This window comes from Lemur catta, chromosome 8 (genome assembly GCF_020740605.2).
Source record: "Lemur catta isolate mLemCat1 chromosome 8, mLemCat1.pri, whole genome shotgun sequence".
Taxonomy (NCBI): Eukaryota; Metazoa; Chordata; class Mammalia; order Primates; family Lemuridae; genus Lemur; species Lemur catta.
In genome coordinates, this window is record NC_059135.1 from 16,389,685 (window position 1) to 16,409,596 (window position 19,912).

At 51.3% G+C, this 19,912-nt stretch overlaps 1 protein-coding gene across 2 annotated transcripts; it reads right to left on the reverse strand.

The window, feature by feature from the left end:
- Positions 1-515: 515 nt before the first annotated feature.
- Positions 516-19,878, reverse strand: LOC123643526 (serine/threonine kinase 11 interacting protein). 2 transcript variants are annotated; one of them, XM_045559089.1, is made up of 25 exons: positions 19,840-19,878; positions 19,563-19,648; positions 16,920-17,125; positions 16,649-16,723; positions 16,277-16,372; positions 15,791-15,898; positions 15,588-15,659; positions 10,162-10,288; positions 9,841-9,944; positions 9,611-9,706; positions 9,381-9,422; positions 9,056-9,202; positions 8,776-8,860; positions 7,850-8,209; positions 7,460-7,665; positions 7,004-7,120; positions 6,699-6,876; positions 4,726-4,956; positions 4,506-4,609; positions 3,315-3,412; positions 3,039-3,217; positions 2,732-2,813; positions 2,429-2,499; positions 1,629-1,876; positions 516-940 (listed from the first exon to the last, which is right to left on the reverse strand). In XM_045559089.1, exons 2-25 carry the CDS (start codon positions 19,621-19,623, stop codon positions 791-793), a joined length of 3,243 nt encoding a protein of 1,080 aa, XP_045415045.1. In that variant the 5' UTR covers positions 19,624-19,648; positions 19,840-19,878; the 3' UTR covers positions 516-790. The 2 variants fall into 2 exon arrangements, with proteins under 2 accessions (XP_045415045.1, XP_045415046.1); XM_045559090.1 differs by lacking the exon at positions 19,840-19,878 and having other exon boundaries at positions 19,473-19,636.
- Between the last annotated feature and the right edge of the window lie 34 nt (positions 19,879-19,912).

Sequence of the window (19,912 nt, forward strand, 5' to 3'; positions counted from 1 at the left end):
CTTAGTAGGCCAAACCAGTTCCCATGAGCATTCCCGAAGCAAGCGCCGTGGCTGCAGATGTGTAGACAGGCAAGGGAGTGGGGTGGACGCCCCCCACACCTCTGGGCTGAGTGAGGCAGTGCTGTGAGAAGAGGGCAAGAGCAGAAAGCACCAGATACCAACATCCCCCACAGCCCAGCTCCAAACACCCTCTGCAGTGGCCTGAGGGCCTCGCTACTTCCCAACTGAGATTCCAGAGGGTGACAATCTAAGTGGCCTGGCTATTTGCACGGCAGCGATTCCAGGCCAGACCACATGACAGGTCTCTGCCAGCTTGAGGACTGGGTGCCCGTGGGTCAGCAGTCCTACTTGTTCCACAAGCTGGGGCCACAGCAGGTTGGAGACCGGGTCTCACAGTACAAACGAGGCTGCTTGGAGCTGCCCATTCAGCAAAAGCTATGGGCAGGGCATTTCTGTTCAAAGAGGTTAGGGGAATGACAGACCTTGAGTGACACATCTAAATACCACCCATGATATCTGGAATGGAAACAGCTTTATTAATACCTGAGAAAAAGTGCAAGAAAAACATTCCTCCTGACCACTTAGCCTGTCCCCTTAGGCCAGGTCACGCAGAGGCCAGACCGTTTCTCTCGCCCTTCCCTTAAGCCATGGGTCATCCAGGGCCTCCCTGGCTAGCGCCCAAAGGCTGGAGGAGTCTGCAGCCAGAGTCTGGAAGCCAGACCCAGAGACCAGGAGAGGGAACATCTGCAGCACGGCCCCCAAGGTCATGGCCAAGGTTGGCGTGGAAGCCTCAACGGTCAAGGTCCAGAGCCTCTTGGGTCACAGTCCGGAGTCCGATGGAAAACAACTCCTCCCAGGGCTCCCGGATCCAGGCCAGCAGGGCTGTCAGCTGCTCCCGACACACAACACGGAGTGCCCAGAAGCTCTGCAGCCGAGACACCTGGCAGACCGAGCAGTTAGCAAGGTGAGGATCACAGGGCCACACCAGGGCATGCACAGGGAGGACTCCGGGGAGGAGTCACGGTCCTTCTTGGCTCATCTTCCCTTCCCCTAGCCTGTGCCACTCCCCATTAACGAGCCTGACTCTGAGCTTTGAAAACAGAATCCAATCAACATTTACACTGAAAGCCTCCAGCAGCCTTTCATGTTTATTATCTTGTCTCTCTAATCCTCCCTGTTGTATAGAATGGAAGTTCTCGGTTCAATTCCTGGCTTTATCACTTGTGACCTAGGCAAGTTGGTTAACATCCCTAAACCTCAGTTTCCTCATTTGTAAAAGAGCACCAATAATAGTACTTCCTCACATGGTTGTCATGAAGATCAAATGGCTAAACCACAGCAAGCCCAATCCCACCAACTCAAAGCAGCCAGGCACCTCATTAAAGACCACCCGGCCAATAAATGGCTGGGCCCCAAGTCCAGGGTGTTTCCCCTGCCTGCAGCTGCCTCCCTCTCTACTTGCTACTCAGCCAAACCCAGAGCCCCCCAGTTCCTCCCAGCTTAATTCTGTGTTCCTTCATCATGACTGCCCACCCCAAATTCTTCCCTGTCCTCAATTCCCAGCCTCCCTAGACCCACTTCCCACACTGCCCTCCCCTCTCCCGCCCCCCATACACACGTGCGCACACCTCGTCGTAGAAGACTAGCCGCAAGTCCTCCGGGGCCACGCGGTAGAGCAGCACTGAGCTCAGGCTGCTGAGTGGCTGCTGCTCCCGGACACGCACGGAGGGGTCTGGCCTCAAGGGAGGGCCCTTCTCAGAGGCTTCCCCAGATGCTGCTGGAAGAGAGGGCTCTGCCTGGGACCCAGCAGGGTCCTCCTCTAACAGGTACAGGGTAGACAGAGTCAGCAACAGGGACACAGGACAGGTAGAAGGGCCTGGAGGGAAAGAAGCAGGGTGAGGCCCAGAGTGGAAGGCCATGGAGGGGCCCGGACCCGGGGGCCCAGCGTCCCAATGCTGCTTGGGAGAAGCTGAACCACACTGAGGTGGGCTACAAAGCAGCCTCTGCCCCTGGGGGCAAGAACCTCCCGTCCTCAAATTCCAGGAATCTCTAGCCTCCAAAACCTCTGAGGCCCAAGACAAAGGGCACGACCACCCACCCCACTCAGAAACAAGGACCACCCTCGCATCCTCTGACAGGATGGGTAGAGCAGACCCAGCGATCTGCTCCACTTCAGAGAAAGCCTGGATTCGAAAGCACAGGTCTCTGCACAACTGAGGATCCCAGGCGCCTCCAGACCACACCCAGAGAGGCAGGGAACACGGAGGCTGTCACGTAGGCCCGCGAGTGACAGGAAGCCCAGATTCCAGGAATTGACAGTGCTACTGCAGTGCTACAATAGCACTGCAGAGGTCCTGGGGGCCAGGCCAGTGACCTGGGACAAGACAGGGTACAGAGACCGGGGCATGATCTGCAGCAGAGGCCTCACCTTCAACCAGGAACACTCGAAGGTAGAAGAACTGAGGAGCCTCCAAGGATGAGTCTTTTTCCAGCAATGGCCTGGGGGAAGAGGCAGATACAGAAAGACCAGCTAGGGCATGGGAGGTGCTTTGCAGGAGGGGAGTGGGAAGAAAGCAGTGCAGGGGTGGCGGGGGGGGGGGGGCGGTGTTGGAGGAGACATGGGGGTGTGGGGAGGTACAGGCATGAGGACAGGCAGCAAGCCGGGGCCTGCCAGCACAGGGCAGCGTCTGCAGCTCCGTAGGGCCCCCAGCCTCGACTCCTGTGGACTCACCAGAGCCGGTGCTGCGGGGTCACCGCCTCCTCCGTGGCACGGACACAGTTTTTCCAGGTGGGGGGCAGAGACTGCAAGACATCTGGACAGAGGCAGCAGGGACAGGGAAGCCTCAGAAGGTTCTCTCTCCTCTATCCTGCCATTCTACTTCCCACACCTTCCCATTCCCCACATTTCGAGATTTCAGAAACTTCTACAAGGGATGAGTCCCATTACCTCTCTGTCTCCACCGCTGGGCACCAGACTTGGGGGACCCCAGCCCCCAGGGGCCCACCCCACCCTCCTGCCTTCGCTTCTCCTCTCTCACCGATGAGCTCCTCTAGGAAGGCCCGGCAACGCCTGGCGTCTCGGGGCAGCAGCGTGAAGCTGCCTGCCCCAGCCGCCCACTCCAGCCGCAGGCTCTGTCCTGCCAGGCCCAGCTCTATGCCGCTCAGATCCTGCAGGGGAATGGCCAGGGTCAGCTGGAGCCAGCTAGCCAGAGGCTCACTGTGGAGAGAGGGGACAGAGTGGCAGAAAAGAGTAAGGATGGAGTGAAAGTGACAGGGGCCCTGCCCCTGCCCTGGCCATGCCCCGGCTCACTCACCGAATCTCCCCTGTCACCTTTAACAGGTAAAGCCTGTGGTCAGACACCACCACAAGGCACGGAAATTCCCCAGAGTGGCCTGCCAACACCACTGGCACCTGAGGGGAAGAGGAAGTTGGTGTGAGACCAGAAAAGAAGGCCAGGGAGGCAGTGCCAGACTGAAAGCCCAGTTACCTGAAACAGCATCCTCGGCCTGATCCTCTCCACCACCCACCTATCGGTCTGCCCACGTTCCCCAGAGCTTGACGGCCTCTCCACCCACCACCGCACTCCCCCCCGCAGGCCCTGCCCCTCAGAGACTCAGCAGTCTCTTGGCTGGCTCCCCTGCCTGTCACCTTGCCCCTCCAACCCACCTCCACCCTGCCAGAACAACTGTTCTGAAGCACAAAACTGACCATCAATCCCTGCTTCAAATCCTTCAGTGGCTCCCAGTGGCTCTCAGGACCAAGGCTGAACCCCTTGGCAGACACAGAGGGCTGCTCCTGAACTGGCCCCTGCCTGCCTCTCAGACCCTCTTGGGACACGTGCCCTTACCCTGCACATCCTGGCTGCTCTCATCCCGGGCAGTTCTCCCAACTGGCGACACTCTCGGGCCTCCATGCATTTGCTGCTTCCTTTGCCCACGATATCCTTTTCCTCCCTACTCCTCAACTTATCCTTCAAGACTCGGCTTAGACATCACCTCCCAGGAAGGCTCCCTTACCCACTGGGACGGGATGAGATGCCCCTTCTAGGACCTTAGCCCGATGACGGCACTCGCGTACCGCATGATGGCTGCCAGTTCCTCACACCGGACTGTAAGACTGAGGCCAAGACTGACAGACTGCAGAGCCTTTGTATCCAGCATACGACCGGTGCTCGACAACGGTCTGTCAGCACTGCGTATCTGTCATAATGCCAGGAGGCCCCTCGCTATGCAACGCCAGGTGCTGCGCCGGCAGCCTACAGACAGCAGCTCTGGCTATAAGCCACTCTGTAAGGGAGGCGTCATTATCTCCATCGCAGTGGGGTGACAACTGAGACTCAAATATCAAGGACCGTGTCCGCAGTCACACAGCAGGTAAGTGCTGGAGTTGAAACTGGAAGCCAGACCTGGCGGTTGTGGAGTGGCTGATCTGACCTGAGTGGCTGCGAAGGAAACAAGTGGGCACCCGGTCAGCTAGGGGCGGGCAGTGCCGGCGCAGCACAGACCTTGAGGCAGCACTGGAACTCCTCCTGGGCATCGCTGAACACCTCGACGTCCAGGAAGAGCCGGAGCCGGTGATCCACAGAGCGCAGGCCATGGTGCTCAGGGGCTGGGAGCAACCAGGGGCGGTCAGCCGGCCCCAGCGGCCCCGGGCTCCATCTCCCCCTCCCCGTCAGTGCCCTTCCCTCCCCAAAACCCGCCCTGTCTTGTTTTGCCTGTACTCACGGAGACTGAGGCTCCAACTATTGTGGTCACGGGCAATCGGTGCCTGAGGTAGGATGCTCTCAGCCCTACTGTGGTGGTCACGGAGGCCAGCAGGGTCACAGCCAGGGCTGGCGCACTGAGAGGGAGCTGGCGATTGCTCCCCCTGTTTCTGCTCCCGGTTGGGGGTTCTCCCAGACTGAGCCAGGAGAACCACATGGTCACTACCACAGTTTGGACACACAGCGGGAGATTCTGGAGGGAGAGATGGACGCCATGAGCCTCCCCGCACAGCACCACAACCCCCAACCATGCTCATGATGACGATACGAGCCGCCCACTCTCGGGCCGTCCCTGAGCCCACATGTCCAGCTTCATACATGACCACCGTGCCCCCACCCACTCCCACCTCCAGGCACAGCTGCTGACTGATCACTCCCCATCCCAGGGAGGGACAAGCTAACCCGTGGCCCACATCTCCTCAAAATACACCCCACCTTCTAATTTCAGACCCTCTCAGATTAGGCCAAACACACGTAGGCCCTGCTCTGGTCCCCTCCCACAGATTGGGCTGATCAAGTACTTCAGTGCTCGCCTAACAAGGTCTGCAAGACCAAAAGCAACTGACTGGGAAAGGCAGGGAGAACTCTGGCACCACAGGCAAGTCACCTAAGCTCCCTTGAGCCTGGCTCCTCGTCTGTAAAATAGGGATGACGATAGTGTCTGTCTTACTCATCCTCAGCGTTAGGATGACTGAACACCAGCAGTAAAGAATCTAGAACATGGATCAGCAATGAGAAGAAGAAACACTACAGTGTTTCCACGTGCTGGGCACATGCTAGATCCTATACAGCATGATCATACTCCATCCTCACCAAAACTCTCCCTAGCCCATTTTGCAAATGAGGAAAGAAAAGACTAAATAATTTATACACCCTGCCCAACACCCTGTGGCTAAGGGTAACAACAGCAGTTACCATTTACGGGGGACCTTTGCTTTGTGCCAGGCACTATGCCTGGTGCCTCACTGTCACATTTAAATCTCATGCGGCAGAACCCTTGAGTGAGTTCATTCTCTTCTTTGGTCAGATGAGGCAACTGAGGCACAGATAAAAGGAGAATGTAGCACACAGTAATGTTCATTGATAATGCCACCACAGAAGGGACCCCAGAGGCCACAGGACCCCGGGGACCATAGCCAGGGTCTGAGAGGGGCTGGCAGCTGCTTCTGTTGCACATGTGCTGTGGGCCCGCAGCCACCTGGGCGGGTGCAGGGGGGAGGGAGGGGAGCGGCGCTCCATCTTCTGAATACCATTTAAACCCCTGCTCCAGCTGTGCCAAGAAGAGAAAAGTGGCTAATAAAAAATCATGCATTTCCACACAGCTGTTAGCAAGAATATCTTTTTCTTCTTCAATGTCTTCTTCAAAGACATTGTTTTCTGACTGGTCTACAATGGAAAAATCTTGTTTTAAAGAACAGAATATGAAGAGATGCCACGAGGCATCATTTGATATCAAGTAGCTTACAAGGCCAGTCAGGGAAGGACAAACCAAGCCAACTCCCAAAGTGTCTTACTCAAGAGCTAAACATGCTCAGAGGGGCAGCACCATCATGTGATACTGCAGGGAGCACTCAGGTTTTATGTAGTTCCTGAAATATTAGCCAAAAAAAAAAAAAAGAAAAGAAACCACAAAAAGCCCTCAAGTTATGAAAAAATAATGAGTATGTTTAAGCACAGTTGCACAGATTGCATTTCCTGACTTTTAGAAGAAAAGAAAAAAACAGGATATAGTTTCTTCTTCTTTTTTTTTGTTTTGTTTTCCTTTTTGTAAATGTAGTACACAAGCAGTTTTATTCTTTCTCCAAGCGGAATGGCCGGTCCCCACTCCCCTAGTCCTTTCTCCCAGGGGTTCCCCTCCACACTCCCCTACTCAAAGCCGCCTTCCCTGAGATGGGGGAGGCCTGTGGGCAGGAAAGCCAAGTGCACGGCTTGTACCTGTGTTTTGGAACAGAGGCCTCCAGCCTTCCTCACTGTCCAATCCCAGCCTGGGCTCCTCTGGCTTGAACACACGGCCACAGCGTAGACACTGGAATCTGCCCCCCAGCAGGTCCCTGGCTTCCCCGAGCTGATGCTGAGCCGCGGTGGTGAACGGGGCCAACACAGCAAGCAGCTCCTGACAGAGGGTGGGGCGGAGGCAGCTGTCAACGGACCGGCCCCCAGCCCTCAGTCCTGGAGCTCCTTCCTCTGGCTCTCCCAGTCTCCCCCACAGCCTCCTGGGCATCCGCGCGAGGCCCTGGCACCTGGACAGCTGTGTGCGCATCAGGCTCCAGCACCGCATAGCGACGCGACTGCCGGTCAGGGCAAATGTAGGAGAAGCGCAGAACAAGGACAGGGGCTCCGGGGAGCAGTTCTGAGCCCTGTGCAGGAAGAGGGGGACCGGGTGAAAAACAGCAGTGAGAGTAAGGGAGGTGAGAGGGATTAGGGTTACACTGAGAGCATGGAGAAAAACAATAGCTCCGGACCCCGATCAAACACTTGTGCTGGCATCCAAGCTCCAGCAAGCGATCTCCACCTCAGCCAGCCTCCCAAGCCGTCTGCAACCGAGCTCGGCCCCCTGAGGCTCCCTCCTCATCTCCAAGCGACAGAGAGAGTGTGGGAAAGGCCAGCCCAGTGCCTGGCACACAACAGCCATGTTCTCAGAGCTGGTTCCTGGAAATGCCCAGCACCACTTCCGGAACCCCCCTCCTCACACTCACCTCGGGCACCAGTTCTCTCTGAGTTCGGGTCTCGGGCTCTATCTCAGCTGCCTCCAGACTCTGGAGCTCGAGCCGTTCCAGGGTTCGAGCCGCTTGGAGTTCCACCTCAAACAAGTGGGCAGAAGTGACCCGGAGAAAGCACTCCCTGCCCCGAATGCCCTCAGGCCCCTCCAGGGGACACACCAACATGGGGCGACAGAGCTCCGCTGTGGAGAGAGCAAGAGAAGAGCCCTGCAGGGAAGGAAAAGCACCCAGGCTCTGTCCTCCCGTGGGGCGTTCTCCACCCAAAGGGAGCCAGCCCCACCCCAGGTCTGGTCTGGGCCTTCCTTACTCTCCCAGATATTCCAGCCGCACTTGGCCCCAGCTCCCCCAAGGCCACGGCGTGCTCACCTTCCACTTCCTTCTGTTCCTGCTCCTCTTCCTCCTCCTGTTCCTCCTTTCCTCCCTCCTCTCTCTCCTGTTCCTCCAGCTCTTCTTCCTGCGGCTCCGGCTCCACCCTGACCTCCTCTGCCATCTTCTGTGGTGACTCCCCGGGGCCTCTGGCTTCCTCCCCTGGGGGCGAAGGGCTGAGTGGAGCGTCTGTGCCCGGAGAGTCCGGAGGAGGTGTGCTGAGGGCAGGAGTCTTGGAGGTGGCCGGAAGGGGGCTCCCAGAGCTCTCCAGGTGGTTCCTGTACTGCAGCCAGTCACAGCCAAACCGCTCCCGGAAGCTGTTCATGAGCTCAAGTTCCCGATGTTGTTGTACAAACCATCCTGGGCAAGGAGAAGGACGCAGAGCTGAGCAAGCCCACACCCCCGAGATGGTCTGGCCTCTTTCTATACGTGGTCCCCAGTGTGCAGCAATGGGGTATACTTGGGGAGAACCAAGGGAAGAGAGTCGTCCCCTCAGCAGCATGTCCCCAAGCGTGTTCTATGGAAATTGGTCACATGCAATCCAGAACTGCACTTCACATGCTACTTTTGGAAATTCACAATACATGGTAGCACTTTGAAGGTCCAGAGATGGCCTGCAAGGAAGATACCTATTTAACTTTGTTTAACCTAGCATTTCCCCAACTTATCTGGCCACAACCTTTTATTATATGACCTCTTGACACCTAGAGATTAATGTTCCTTGAAAAACTTTGGGAAAGGCTGCCCAGCAGCAGTTTCTTCATCTTTCCCTAAACTAAAAACAAACAGAAAAGACTAAGGGACCCTCTATAATGGTCCCCCCCCCCCAAAAAAATAAAATTTCCCCTACCAGATCTTCACAATAACTTAAAAGATTAGACAGAACTAGACTGGCGAGAGAGATGAGTCAGGCGAGGCTGACTCACCAGCTGGGGAGGGGTGCAGAGTTCGGGGCTCCGGGTCCGTATCACTGGGTTCAGAGATGCTTGCCCGCCTCACACGGACTCGGCTCTGTGGTCGGGTAGAGGGACAAAGTTCTGTGAAAGCCAGGGCTTCCTGCCCTGCCATCCATGGCCACCTGCCCAACCTACCAGAAAAAACCCCAACTACAAGCAAGTATAAGGCCATACTATTCCACACCAACAACCCAGAGGCCCCTGAAAGATACCTAACCCCAGGCACAAGGCAGCCAAGGACACTGCTTACCTTAACCTTATGAAGCAGGGGCTGGATCACAGGGCCCCCTGAGGAAAGGCTGTCACTTATGTCAGGGCCACCTGAGGTTTCAGTGGTACTCCCCACTGGCCAGGACAGAGGCGGGGCCATGGGGCCAAGTCCCAAGGATGAGGGGGTCTGGCATGTGACAATAGGAAAAAGAAAGAGGTCAGAGCCAGAGGAATACCTCTGCCTTGCCCAGGCTAGCCAGGAGGTAGGACTCCACTGTCCACTAATCAGGAAGACCCTTCTACTGGCCACCCCTCTGACTCCCTTCATGTCTTCCCCCATCCCTGCCCCCCAATACCACACTGACCTGTAAATCTGTCAGCGACAAGACTTTACCATCAAGAAGGAACTGAGCAAAGACAAAAGGGGAAGGGGGAGTGTTCTTGGTGGGACCCATCCCCAGTGAATTCCAGGTATTAACAACATAATAAGCAAGGGGTCTAGGTCCTCGACCTCTCGCCCAGGCATGACAAGAGGGTGCGGGGGTGGGTTAGAACTGGGCAGGAAAGAGACACAGAGTGGACACAGGACACTCACACAAGAAGCAGCATCCCTGGCACGGGGTGACAAGTACTGGGCAGTGGCTGCTCGGTGCGCAGGGTGGAACCACAAAGGGTTCCCCTCCAGGTAGAGCTGAGGGGCAGGAAGAGGAGAATGAGATGGCCCTCAGCCACCTCATTCCAGTGTGAAGAAGGCACTGACCAAATTAGCACAGGATGGTGGGGCACAATGGTGGCTCCCAGGCCCTCAAAGCACCCACGTCTCACTTTGCGGAGCTCTGCCAACAGCCACAGTGGCGACAGCTCCCTGTGTCCTTCCAGCAGGTTATATGCCACGTCCAGGTGCCGCAGGTTCCTCAGCTGTTCCAGGCCTGGGGTGGAGGCAAGAACAGAAGGGTGACAGCAGGTGGGTGCCAGTGTGATAGTACCTGTGTTGGGGGAGGGTGTGGTAGAAAGACGGATGGGAGCGCCTCAGCCCTGCCCATAAGCCTTCATAAGGCTCTAGAGGCACGGGGTCCCAAGGCCACCCCAAGTCTCACACTTCCCCCATTACCTTCCTTGTCTGCCACAACACACGCCCCTACTCACCACACAAGCTCTGAAGCTCATTGCCTCGCAGTATCAAGACCCCCAGGGCAGCCCCTGAGGGTCCCATCCTCGGCACCAAATGCAGGCGGTTATAGGAAATGTCCAGATGGTAAAGCTCACACAAATCCTGGTGGGGGGGGGGACAAAGATTCTCTCCTTGACCAAACTCTAGTCAAGGTCCTCTGAGCCCTCTTCAGAACCAGGCCTCAGGCCAGGCGCAGTGGCTCACACCTGTAATCCTAGCACTTTGGGAGGCCGAGGCAGGAGGATAACTCGAGGTCAGGAGTTCAAGACCAGCCTGAGTAAGAGGGAGACCCCGTCTCTACTAAAAAGAATAGAAAGAAATGATCTGGACAGCTAAAAATATACAGAGAAAAAAATTAGCCAGGTATGGTGGCGCTTGTCTGTGGTCCCAGCTACTCGGGAGGCTGAGGCAGAAGGATCACTTTAGCCCAGGAGTTTGAGGTTGCTGCGAGCTAGGCTGACGCCATGGCACTCTAGCCTGGGCAACAGAGCGAGACTCTTGTCTCAGGACAAAAAAAAAAAAAAACCAGGCCTCAATCTTGACCTATAAAAACTGCACACTCTCAGCACAAATGATTTTGTCCACATGCACCCCAACCACCATAAACACTAGCATAGTTCCCAACAGCTCAAGGCTATATCCCTAGGATGGCAACTCCAGCCCCCTTAAGTTCCTGTCTGGGAACACTCACGGTTGCCAAAGGAATTTATTGCTTGTTTCAAACAACCCCTGAAGATAGGGCCCCTGTCTCCCAGTCTCTGTGGGAGGACAGGGGCCTAACTTCGATAAGTGGCACTCAGTTAGCAACCCCAAATGAGTTTCACATGGACCAACCTCCACTTCATTTACTTTTTGTAAATTTTCATTTCCCTAACTAAGCTCAAGCCTCCACCGTTCCCCCTGTCCACTCCCTCACTCTCTCTTTACAATGTCCAATCACCTCTGCACAAAAGTGGAGTTCATGCTGGAACCTCTTCCTTATTGTAATAGTTTATTACTGATTAAATTTGTCCTTACCACTCTAACTAGTGTCTGGCTTTACCTGTGACAGCTATCTGGTACTGTGACTCAAGTAGGATCAGACTAATTGGTGGATCCTCTGGACCTCTCACCCAGGACCCCAGGAGTGTACCTTTGATGCCTTTGTCCTCACTCCCAACTGATCAATGGGGAAGCCACTGGTGAGTCTAACTCCCAATCCAGTGCTTGGGACGAACATCCACTGAAACACAGTGAGGGCAGATTTTGATTCTTTTGACTCTAAGAATATGCTGTGAAGCTAGGTTGGAGTCCCACGCTTTGTCTGAAAGGTACTTCCTGGGTTGGAAGTTCTTCTCCCTCACTCTTTGCTTCCAGCAGGGATTCACTCCCTGACTCTTGGGCTGGTCTTCCTCCTGGTTCTTTGTTCTGAGTCCTCTCTGTTCTCCTTACTTGATCCTGCTCCTTCCATGGGAACTTCCCAGTTGACTGAAATCCTCTTCTCAAACCCCTGCTGACTGTATGTGTCACCACTATGACACTAGCTCTGTCCATTTCCTTTCTCATTGGCATGACTTTACTAAGGATAATCTGGAACTTCAATGGCTTTTTTGGGAAACTTAAGATCTCCCCAAACTGGCTCCTCTAAGACCACTCCATTCCCTCCATCCCTGCTCCCCTTCCTCCTTTTACTGCCTTCCATCTTTCCTTCTGCTCCCTCACTCCTCTGATAGGTCCCCTACCCTCCTTGTCACTCCTGCCAGACCTTTCCCTCCCCACTCCAGTCCCTCAACTACCTACAGTCACTCAAACTTTAGGTCCCTGCCCCCACTGGGGCTCTCAAAGGACATAGAGACCTCCAAAGCTAATTAGAAATAGGCCCATTTAACTCCTTTGTCCTCCACAGTTACTGTTTTACCCTGATATCTTCCTAAAAGCTAGAGGCCAGAGTACCTGTCTTAACAAAAAGGAGCAATCACAGAGACTCATGGAAAATGACCGTCCCAGGCACTCTGGGGCACAGGCTTCTGATGGCATTACTTAAATAACTGTGAGATCATACCACTGGACCGATTCAGGACTTCCAAAACGCTAAAGAAAAAGCTGATGGATTCATAAAACTGCTAACCCAAGATCAAGAAGAACAAAAAATGAATTACATAAGACTGAATGAACTGCTGAAAGATGATTATGTTTTTTATGGCTTTTGATTAAAATATTGCTGGTTCTTTAATGTTCTATTTCTGGATATGATATAAGGAATCCCTTTCCCTCTTCTCTTATGCTATCTATAACTCAAAACAATTTAATAAATTAAATATCTATAAACAAAAATGAAACATTTATCTTTTCTCCCTGCCTGATCCCCCCAGAATTTGGAAACTTCCACTGAGTGTTCTCATTTACATGGCAATATAGTTATCTGCATAGGCTCAATAAGCATCTGACTTCCTTATAACAGGATGTAATTGGGAAAATTGATTATGTAACCAAGCTTAGCCTGGAATGTCATATTTTAAAATGATGCATAAAATCAGATACGGCCAGAGAGTTTTAAGGAACTAAAAAAGCTGACTTTATGGAGCCAATGTTTACAAAACCCTCTTCGAAAACATGGCATGCTACCTGGCTTACAGGGTTCCCAGCTTTGCATATGAGCAAGAAAGGTTACTTCCCGGCAGGTCCAGAAACCTTAGGGTATTGGGGGAAACCTCAAGAAGAGATGAATTCACTAATCTGCAGGCACCACAGAGGAAGTCTGGCAGCAAGCTCTTGGCCTGGCTTCCTGGCCTCAAGAGGCTTTTAAAAGTATTGTCTGAGATTCCTTATAAAAAGTTCCAGCAAAGCAAACTCAAAAAGGCCTACGTGGTCAATTAGCATTCTCACTGCTCTTACGTAAATAAGCAGGCCAAATCTAAGGAGACCAGGCTTATTTTGCAAACAAGAATAATCTTACTTTCATTTTTATGGTCTTTACTCAAAAAGGGAGGGCAGGAGCAACTTTAGACAAAAATTTTATAATTCAAAGAAAAAACTATTAACACACCACTGTAGATTACCAGATTCTAGTCCTGTTCATTTTCTTTGAGGTTTTATCTACCTGTAAATTAGACTAGGTCCTGCTGTCTTACAAATTTTGTCAGCCCTTACCAAATTTTCAAGTCTTCTAGTTTCCTTCCATATTTGGCCACAATTCTTCAAACTAATGTTTCCAATTTTTCTCCCTCTCTCCTGACCTGGCATCATTGAGAACTAAAACCTAACTGCCCTGAAACCGGGCATGGTGGCTTGCGTCTATAATTCCAGCTCAGGAGGCTGAGACGGGAGGATAACTAGAAGCCAGGAGTTCGAGACCAGACTGGGCAACACATCGAGCCATTGTTTCTAAAAAAACTTAAAAAATAAAACTCTTGCTAACTGCCTATATCCTTATCAGAACTCTAGGTTACCTGTAGCTGCCCTTTTCCCCAGGATATAAAAAAATCCCTGTGAGCTGAAGCTAGACTACTTGATATAATATAATCCATCATAGAACAGTTCATGTATGGACAATCTACATGCCCAGAGCTGCTGGGACATGGGCCACTCAGGAAGTCCACTGATATTCCTGTATCTTCCACGCCCTGTTCTGGGAAATAACCATGACTAGGACACTGATGTCTATGCCATCACCACAAATATTCAAACTACAAATCAAGAAATCCATCAGACTGCCACTCCCATACTCACTCCACTATCTAAAGACACTTAGAGCTCAACATCTAGATATCTTCTCAACTGGCTGCCTTCTGGACTCAGAAAATGGATTTATAGTCTGCTCCAACCATTAATCTTTGTTTTTATTTGTGTTTCCATAGAAATGCCCCCCACTTCTATGGAAATCACTTGAACCATCCACCAAAAATCCTGTACTACCCAGCCTCAATAGATGGTTCAGTTGGTCCTTAATGAACAAAAGGTGATCAAGGAAGAAATGCGTTTACATTGCTTTGAGGAAATGTGAATGTCTCTTCTTTCCTTGAACAAGAGGAGGGACTGACAAAGATTCTCACCTTGACCAAACTCTAGCCCTCTTTTTGACTAGGCTTCAACCTTGGCCTATAAGAATCGCAGATTATTTAGCACAAGTTCAACAAAATTCAGCACAGATGATTTTTCGTGACTCCCCCATGGCCCACATTAAAAATCTTGATCAGCCAGGTTTGCACAGTAAAAACACTAAAAATTAAAAAATTAAATTAAATTTAAAAATCCTGGGCAAACACTAGCACAGTTCTTAAAAGCTCAAGGCCACATGCCTAAAGTGATGACTCTAGCCCCCTTCAGTTCCTGCCCGGGAAAACTCAAGATTGCCAAAAGAATTTGTTGTTTGTTCCAGCCAACACCTAAAGATAGGGCCCCTGTCTCCCAGTCTGTGTGGGAGGGTAGGAGCCTAACTTTGATAAGTGCCACTCAGTTAGCAATCCCAGATGAGTCTCACATGGACCAACCTCCGCTTTATTTACTTTTTGTAGATTTCCATTTCCCTGACTAGGCTCAAGCCTCTACCATTCCCTCTACCTACTCCCCCATTCTCTCTTTACAATGTCCAGTCACCTCTACACAAAAGTGGGGTTCATGCTGGAACCTCTTCCCTATTGCAATAGTTCATTATTGATTAAAATCTGTCCTTCCTTTAACTAGTGTCTGGCTTTGTTTATCTTTCACACAGGGACATGGGAGAAAGGTTCATCATCATCACAAAAGCTGCCAGTTTCTGAGCTAGGCACTAGGCTAAGTAACACTGGATACTCTTCCTAATCACTTTAATACTAAAAAGCAGGACTGCTATGATTTCTACTTTACAGGTGAAGAAACCAAGAGGAGGCCTGCGTGGTGGCTGACGCCTGTAATCCTAGCACTTTGGGAGGCTGAGGCAGGAGGATGGTTTGAGCTCAGGAGTTCAAGATCAGCCTGAGCAAGAGTGAGACCCCTTCTCTAAAAAAATAGAAAGAAATTAGCTGGACAACTAAACACATATAGAAAAAATTAGCTGGGCATGGTGGCGCATGCCTGTAATCCCAGTTACTCAGGAGGCTGAGGCAGGAGGATTGCTTGAGCCCAGGAGTTTGAGGTTGCTGTGAGCTAGGCAGATGCCACGGCACTCTAGCCCGGGCAACAAAGAGAGACTCTGTCTCAAAAAAAAAAAAAAAAAAAAGAAACCAAGAGGTTAACTAATTTACTCCAAGTCATACAGGTATCAGAAGTTGAGATTTGAACTCTGGTTTGTCTTACGCTACAGCCCGAGCCCCAGACAGTTCCACCTCCAGGATATGGCTCCACCCAGGTGGCAAGAGCAAGGTGGGAGGAAAAGCAGGCCCAGGAGAAAGGGTTAGAGCAGAGCGATCAAAGGCTTGAGATGCCCCAGCCTGCTCATACTCACCATCAGGAAGCCCTTGCAGTCCTGGACTTGATTGTGGCTCAGGTTCAGGAAGCGCAGAGATGACAAGAGGCGCTGAGAGGGATGAGAAGAGGATGCAGAGAGTCAGTCTTTGCTACGAGGATACCTTGTCAACCAGCTGGCCCTCCTCCCTAAAGGCCCATCCCTGCCCTTCTTCAAAACCCTCTTCCCTCTGAGGCACTCACCAGGGAGCTGTCTAAGGAGGTCAGTGTGTTGTAGCTGAAGTCAGCAGACAGCAGAGCCAGCCAGGGGAGGGCAGAGCAGAGGTCACCGCCGCAGGCTGAGAGGAGCTCCTGAGAGGGCAGATGGATGCCTCATTACTCCACCCTGAACATCTTCCCCATGCCAACATCATACTCTAACACTCATTCTTTCATTCTTTATACATGGGGCTCCATCTGGAGACACAGACTTAAAAGAAAGCCCAGGTCCCTGTCTCCAAGGAGCTCACTGTGGGGAGAGTGGGGAGGCAGATGCTCAACTATTTAACACAACGTGGTAGGTGTGACTATAGATATACGGATAGGTGCAGAGTGCTACAGGAGCATGGGGAGTGAGCAAGGACACTGTTTAGAGGGAAGCAGGAAGCAGGGACGGCTGCAGAGAAGGGAGAAGATCAGAGTTTGGTCCTTTATGTCTCTCAGGATAAGCCCACCCATCACCCTCCTTACCTCTAATGCCTGGATGCTCCTGCTGCAAATCAGGGTCTCCAGCTGGGAATAGATGCCTCGGAGGCCATGCAGGCAGTGGAGCGGGACACCTCGGAGCTAGGGAAAGAAAAGGAAGAGGGAGGAAGGCAGAACTTCACAGAAGACAAAGACTTCATCCCCATCTACCCTGGTGGGGAGGAAGCACAAGATGAAAAAGCCCAACTATGGTTCAGGGAAGTGTTAAATGCAAGAGATGGGATAACGCATTACTGCAGATCAATGGGTATACTCAGGCCTGGCCTCCCCACCAAAAGAGGCCACCTCTCTTAACTGTTCCAAAGTGGCTGCCTCAAGTTGGGTGTTGTACCCCACCATCCCCCAATGCCCCCATACCTCCAGCTGCCGAAGGGACTTGAAGGGAAAAATCTTGATAGGCCCTGGAAGACCAGAACCAGGGACATGGACCAGCTAAAAGAAAAACACTCCAGTTATTGAGCATGGCAGATCTCCCTTTCTTCAGCATCCCTTCTTTAGCACAATCACCTGTATCTCTGACACACTCTGGATCTTGACCCCGCAGACTTTTTGTACCCCTACTCCACCCCCACCCTCCATCATTCTCCTGGGCCCTTTGCACATCCTACTCCATCCCCACCCCCAGTACCTTGAGAGAAAGTGTTTTCTGCAGCACATCGAACAGGAACTGAAGCTGGAGGATGACAGGGGAGTCGGCGGGGTGGGAAGGCAGAGCCACAAAGCCTGTCTGGCCAGGGCCCCATGGCCCCAGGTGCAGCTCAAATACGTGGTTCAGCTGCTGCAGTGTGCTAGTCAGCAGACTCAGTGTGCTACAGCCAGACAGGACCACATCCCCTGCAGGGAGAAGGGAAGACAGGAGGGAGGACATAATGAAAGCATTTTTCCCTTTATTCTAAAACTGTGTGACCCCCAAAATACATTCACTCCAAACCATATTGCAAATCTTCCACTGTAGATCAAATTTTCTACCTTCTCCTCAACTCAAAAGCCTTCAATGGCTCCTCCCAGCTTCAAAAGAAAGTTCTAACTCTCCAGCCTGACATATGAGACTGCTTCACTACATGACTCCAACCAATTTTTCCAAATTTTCTTTCACCTTGTGCTCAAAAGAACCTAGCCTACTCACAGTGCTGGAAATACAGCCAGCTTGGTTCACAACTCTCCCATTTTCTGAGACATCCCCTTCCACCACCCAGCTGGAGGCCAGCCTCCTCCAGGAAGCCTTCTCAAGAAGTAACACTGCTGACTTTCACACTGCAGCCACTCACTTTTACATAAAAATGAATTGGCTATTTTAACTTTATTTCTTTTTCTGAGTGAAAAAGTAATATGCACATATAGAGAAACTTTCAAACAATACTAAAATGCATGTCATAGAATAACCATTCACTATAGCACAAAGGTATTGTTATCGCTCTCTATATTAAAACTGCTCTAATGAAACTGTCATCCTTGAGGGCATATTTTAGTCACTTTGGTATGCATCATTGCACCTATAAAAGTGCAATTACAAGATAGGCATGGAGGAATATTGTTAGACTTTTTTTATTAAATAAGAACAGAGGCCAGGCGCGGTGGCTCACACCTGTAATCCTAGCACTCTAGGAGGCCGAGGTGGGCGCCTTGTTTGAGCTCAGGAGTTCAAGACCAGCCTGAGCAAGAGCAAGATCCCGTCTCTACTAAAACTAGAAAGAAATTATACAGACAGCTAAAATATATATACATATAGAAAAAATTAGCCGGGCATGGTGGCACATGCCTGTAGTCCCAGCTACTCAGGAGGCTGAGGCAGAAGGATTGCTCAAGCCCAGGAGTCTGAGGTTGCTGTGAGCTAGGCTGACGCCACGGCACTCTAGCCCGGGCAACAGAGTGAGACCTTGTTTCAAAAAAAAAAAAAAAAAAAGAATAGAATCAAAAAGAAAAAAGAATATAATCAAAAGATATTGCAGAAATACTACACAGAGATCCCCCCTTTTTACCCAGTTTCCTCCAATGGTTACATTTTATATAACTATAGTACAATACCTAAATCAGGAAATTGATATTAGTAGAACATGTGTATATAGTTCAAAGTCATTTATGTAGATTCCTATAACCACCACCACAATCAAGATGCAAAACTATTCCATCACCAAAAAAGATCTTCTTCCTGCTACCCCTTTATAGTTGCATACTCACATACCCACCATCCCTAATCCCTGGAACCATACCAAATTTTTGCTGAATAAATTAACAAATCATGCAACGATATGGACATGGTTCAAGGACTCTTCCCATCCTCAAAGAGCTCCCTAGTCTTCTCCTCTCAGCAGAGGAGGTAAGACATTTGCAGTTATTAATATAAGCCAAAAAATAAAACTGCTAGAAAGAGAGATTCTACAGATACCATCGATGTGAGTGTAGAGTAATGGAGGGCAACTAACATCAACTGGGTAATATATGCCAGATGACTGTTACCTCATTTAAACCTCATCAGAATCTCCCATTGAGAAGCACCATTAACCCCATCTTACAGATATGAAAATTAAGATTCAATGTAGTTAAGAACCTTGATTGAGATAATATACCCGGTAGGAAGTTGCTATTTCTATATGATCTCAAAGCCAAGGCTTGTTCTACCACAACTAATGCCAACCACATACTGAACAAATACTGTGGCTCCCCCGTGCCTGGCACAGTACCAGGCACTGAGGGAAGCAATTATAACAACAGCTACTGTTGAGCACTTACTATATGTGCAAAACTGTATTAAATGCCTTACATTAATTAAAATTAATCCCTAGAACTACCGTTGAGTAGAATCATTATGCCATTCTGCTTGTGAGAAAAACTGAGGCTCAGGAAACAATCTGGGCCCGTTTGAAAGAGGGTTGAGATTCCAACCCAGGTAAGGCTGACTCCAAATCTCATGCTTTTAACTACGCCATATTTAGTACTTCGCTATACAACAGTGATTATTATTAATATCAGTTCCTGGTCTCCAGGGGCTTTTAGGCAAGTAATGATCACTTTCCTCTGAAAGTATCAGAGAACGCATGGAAGAAGTGGTACTGGAGTTTGGCCTCGAAGGATGGCTAGGATTTACACTGTCAAAAGCAAAGGTCACTGATGGCAACAGCAGTAGAACAAACAAACCCGGGAAGAGTAAAAAAATTGAACTCTTGACATCTCGTGACCCTACCAGCCGTAACTCGGTGACTCTTAAGGCGCGTCTCCGGAAGGCAGCACCCCCACCTCGCCCGAGGCCCAGTTCAGCCGGAAGTCCACTCACCGGACTCCCGCAGCAGCCCCGCGAGCTTCCACACCAGGGAGTCCTGGGGAGCGGTCGTCATGGCCACGGGACGCTGGGGGCGGAGCCTGGGAAAAAAGGAAGCGGAAGAGCCTCAGGTAGGCGGTAGTGCCAAAAGCCCAGGATGTCGGCGCAAACAAAGGCGTCGCGTGGAGAAAAGAGCAAGAAAGAGAAGCGAGGAAGAGCGTCCTCTTAGGCACCCTTTGGAGGACTGTAAGGCCTGATCGGCCACACTGAACCTCCCGACTAGGCCTCTTACCAGCTCCGCAGCCGTGCGCCTATCAGTGATGGACGGGAAGTCCCGCCCCGGAAGGAAGACCAGCCGAGGGACG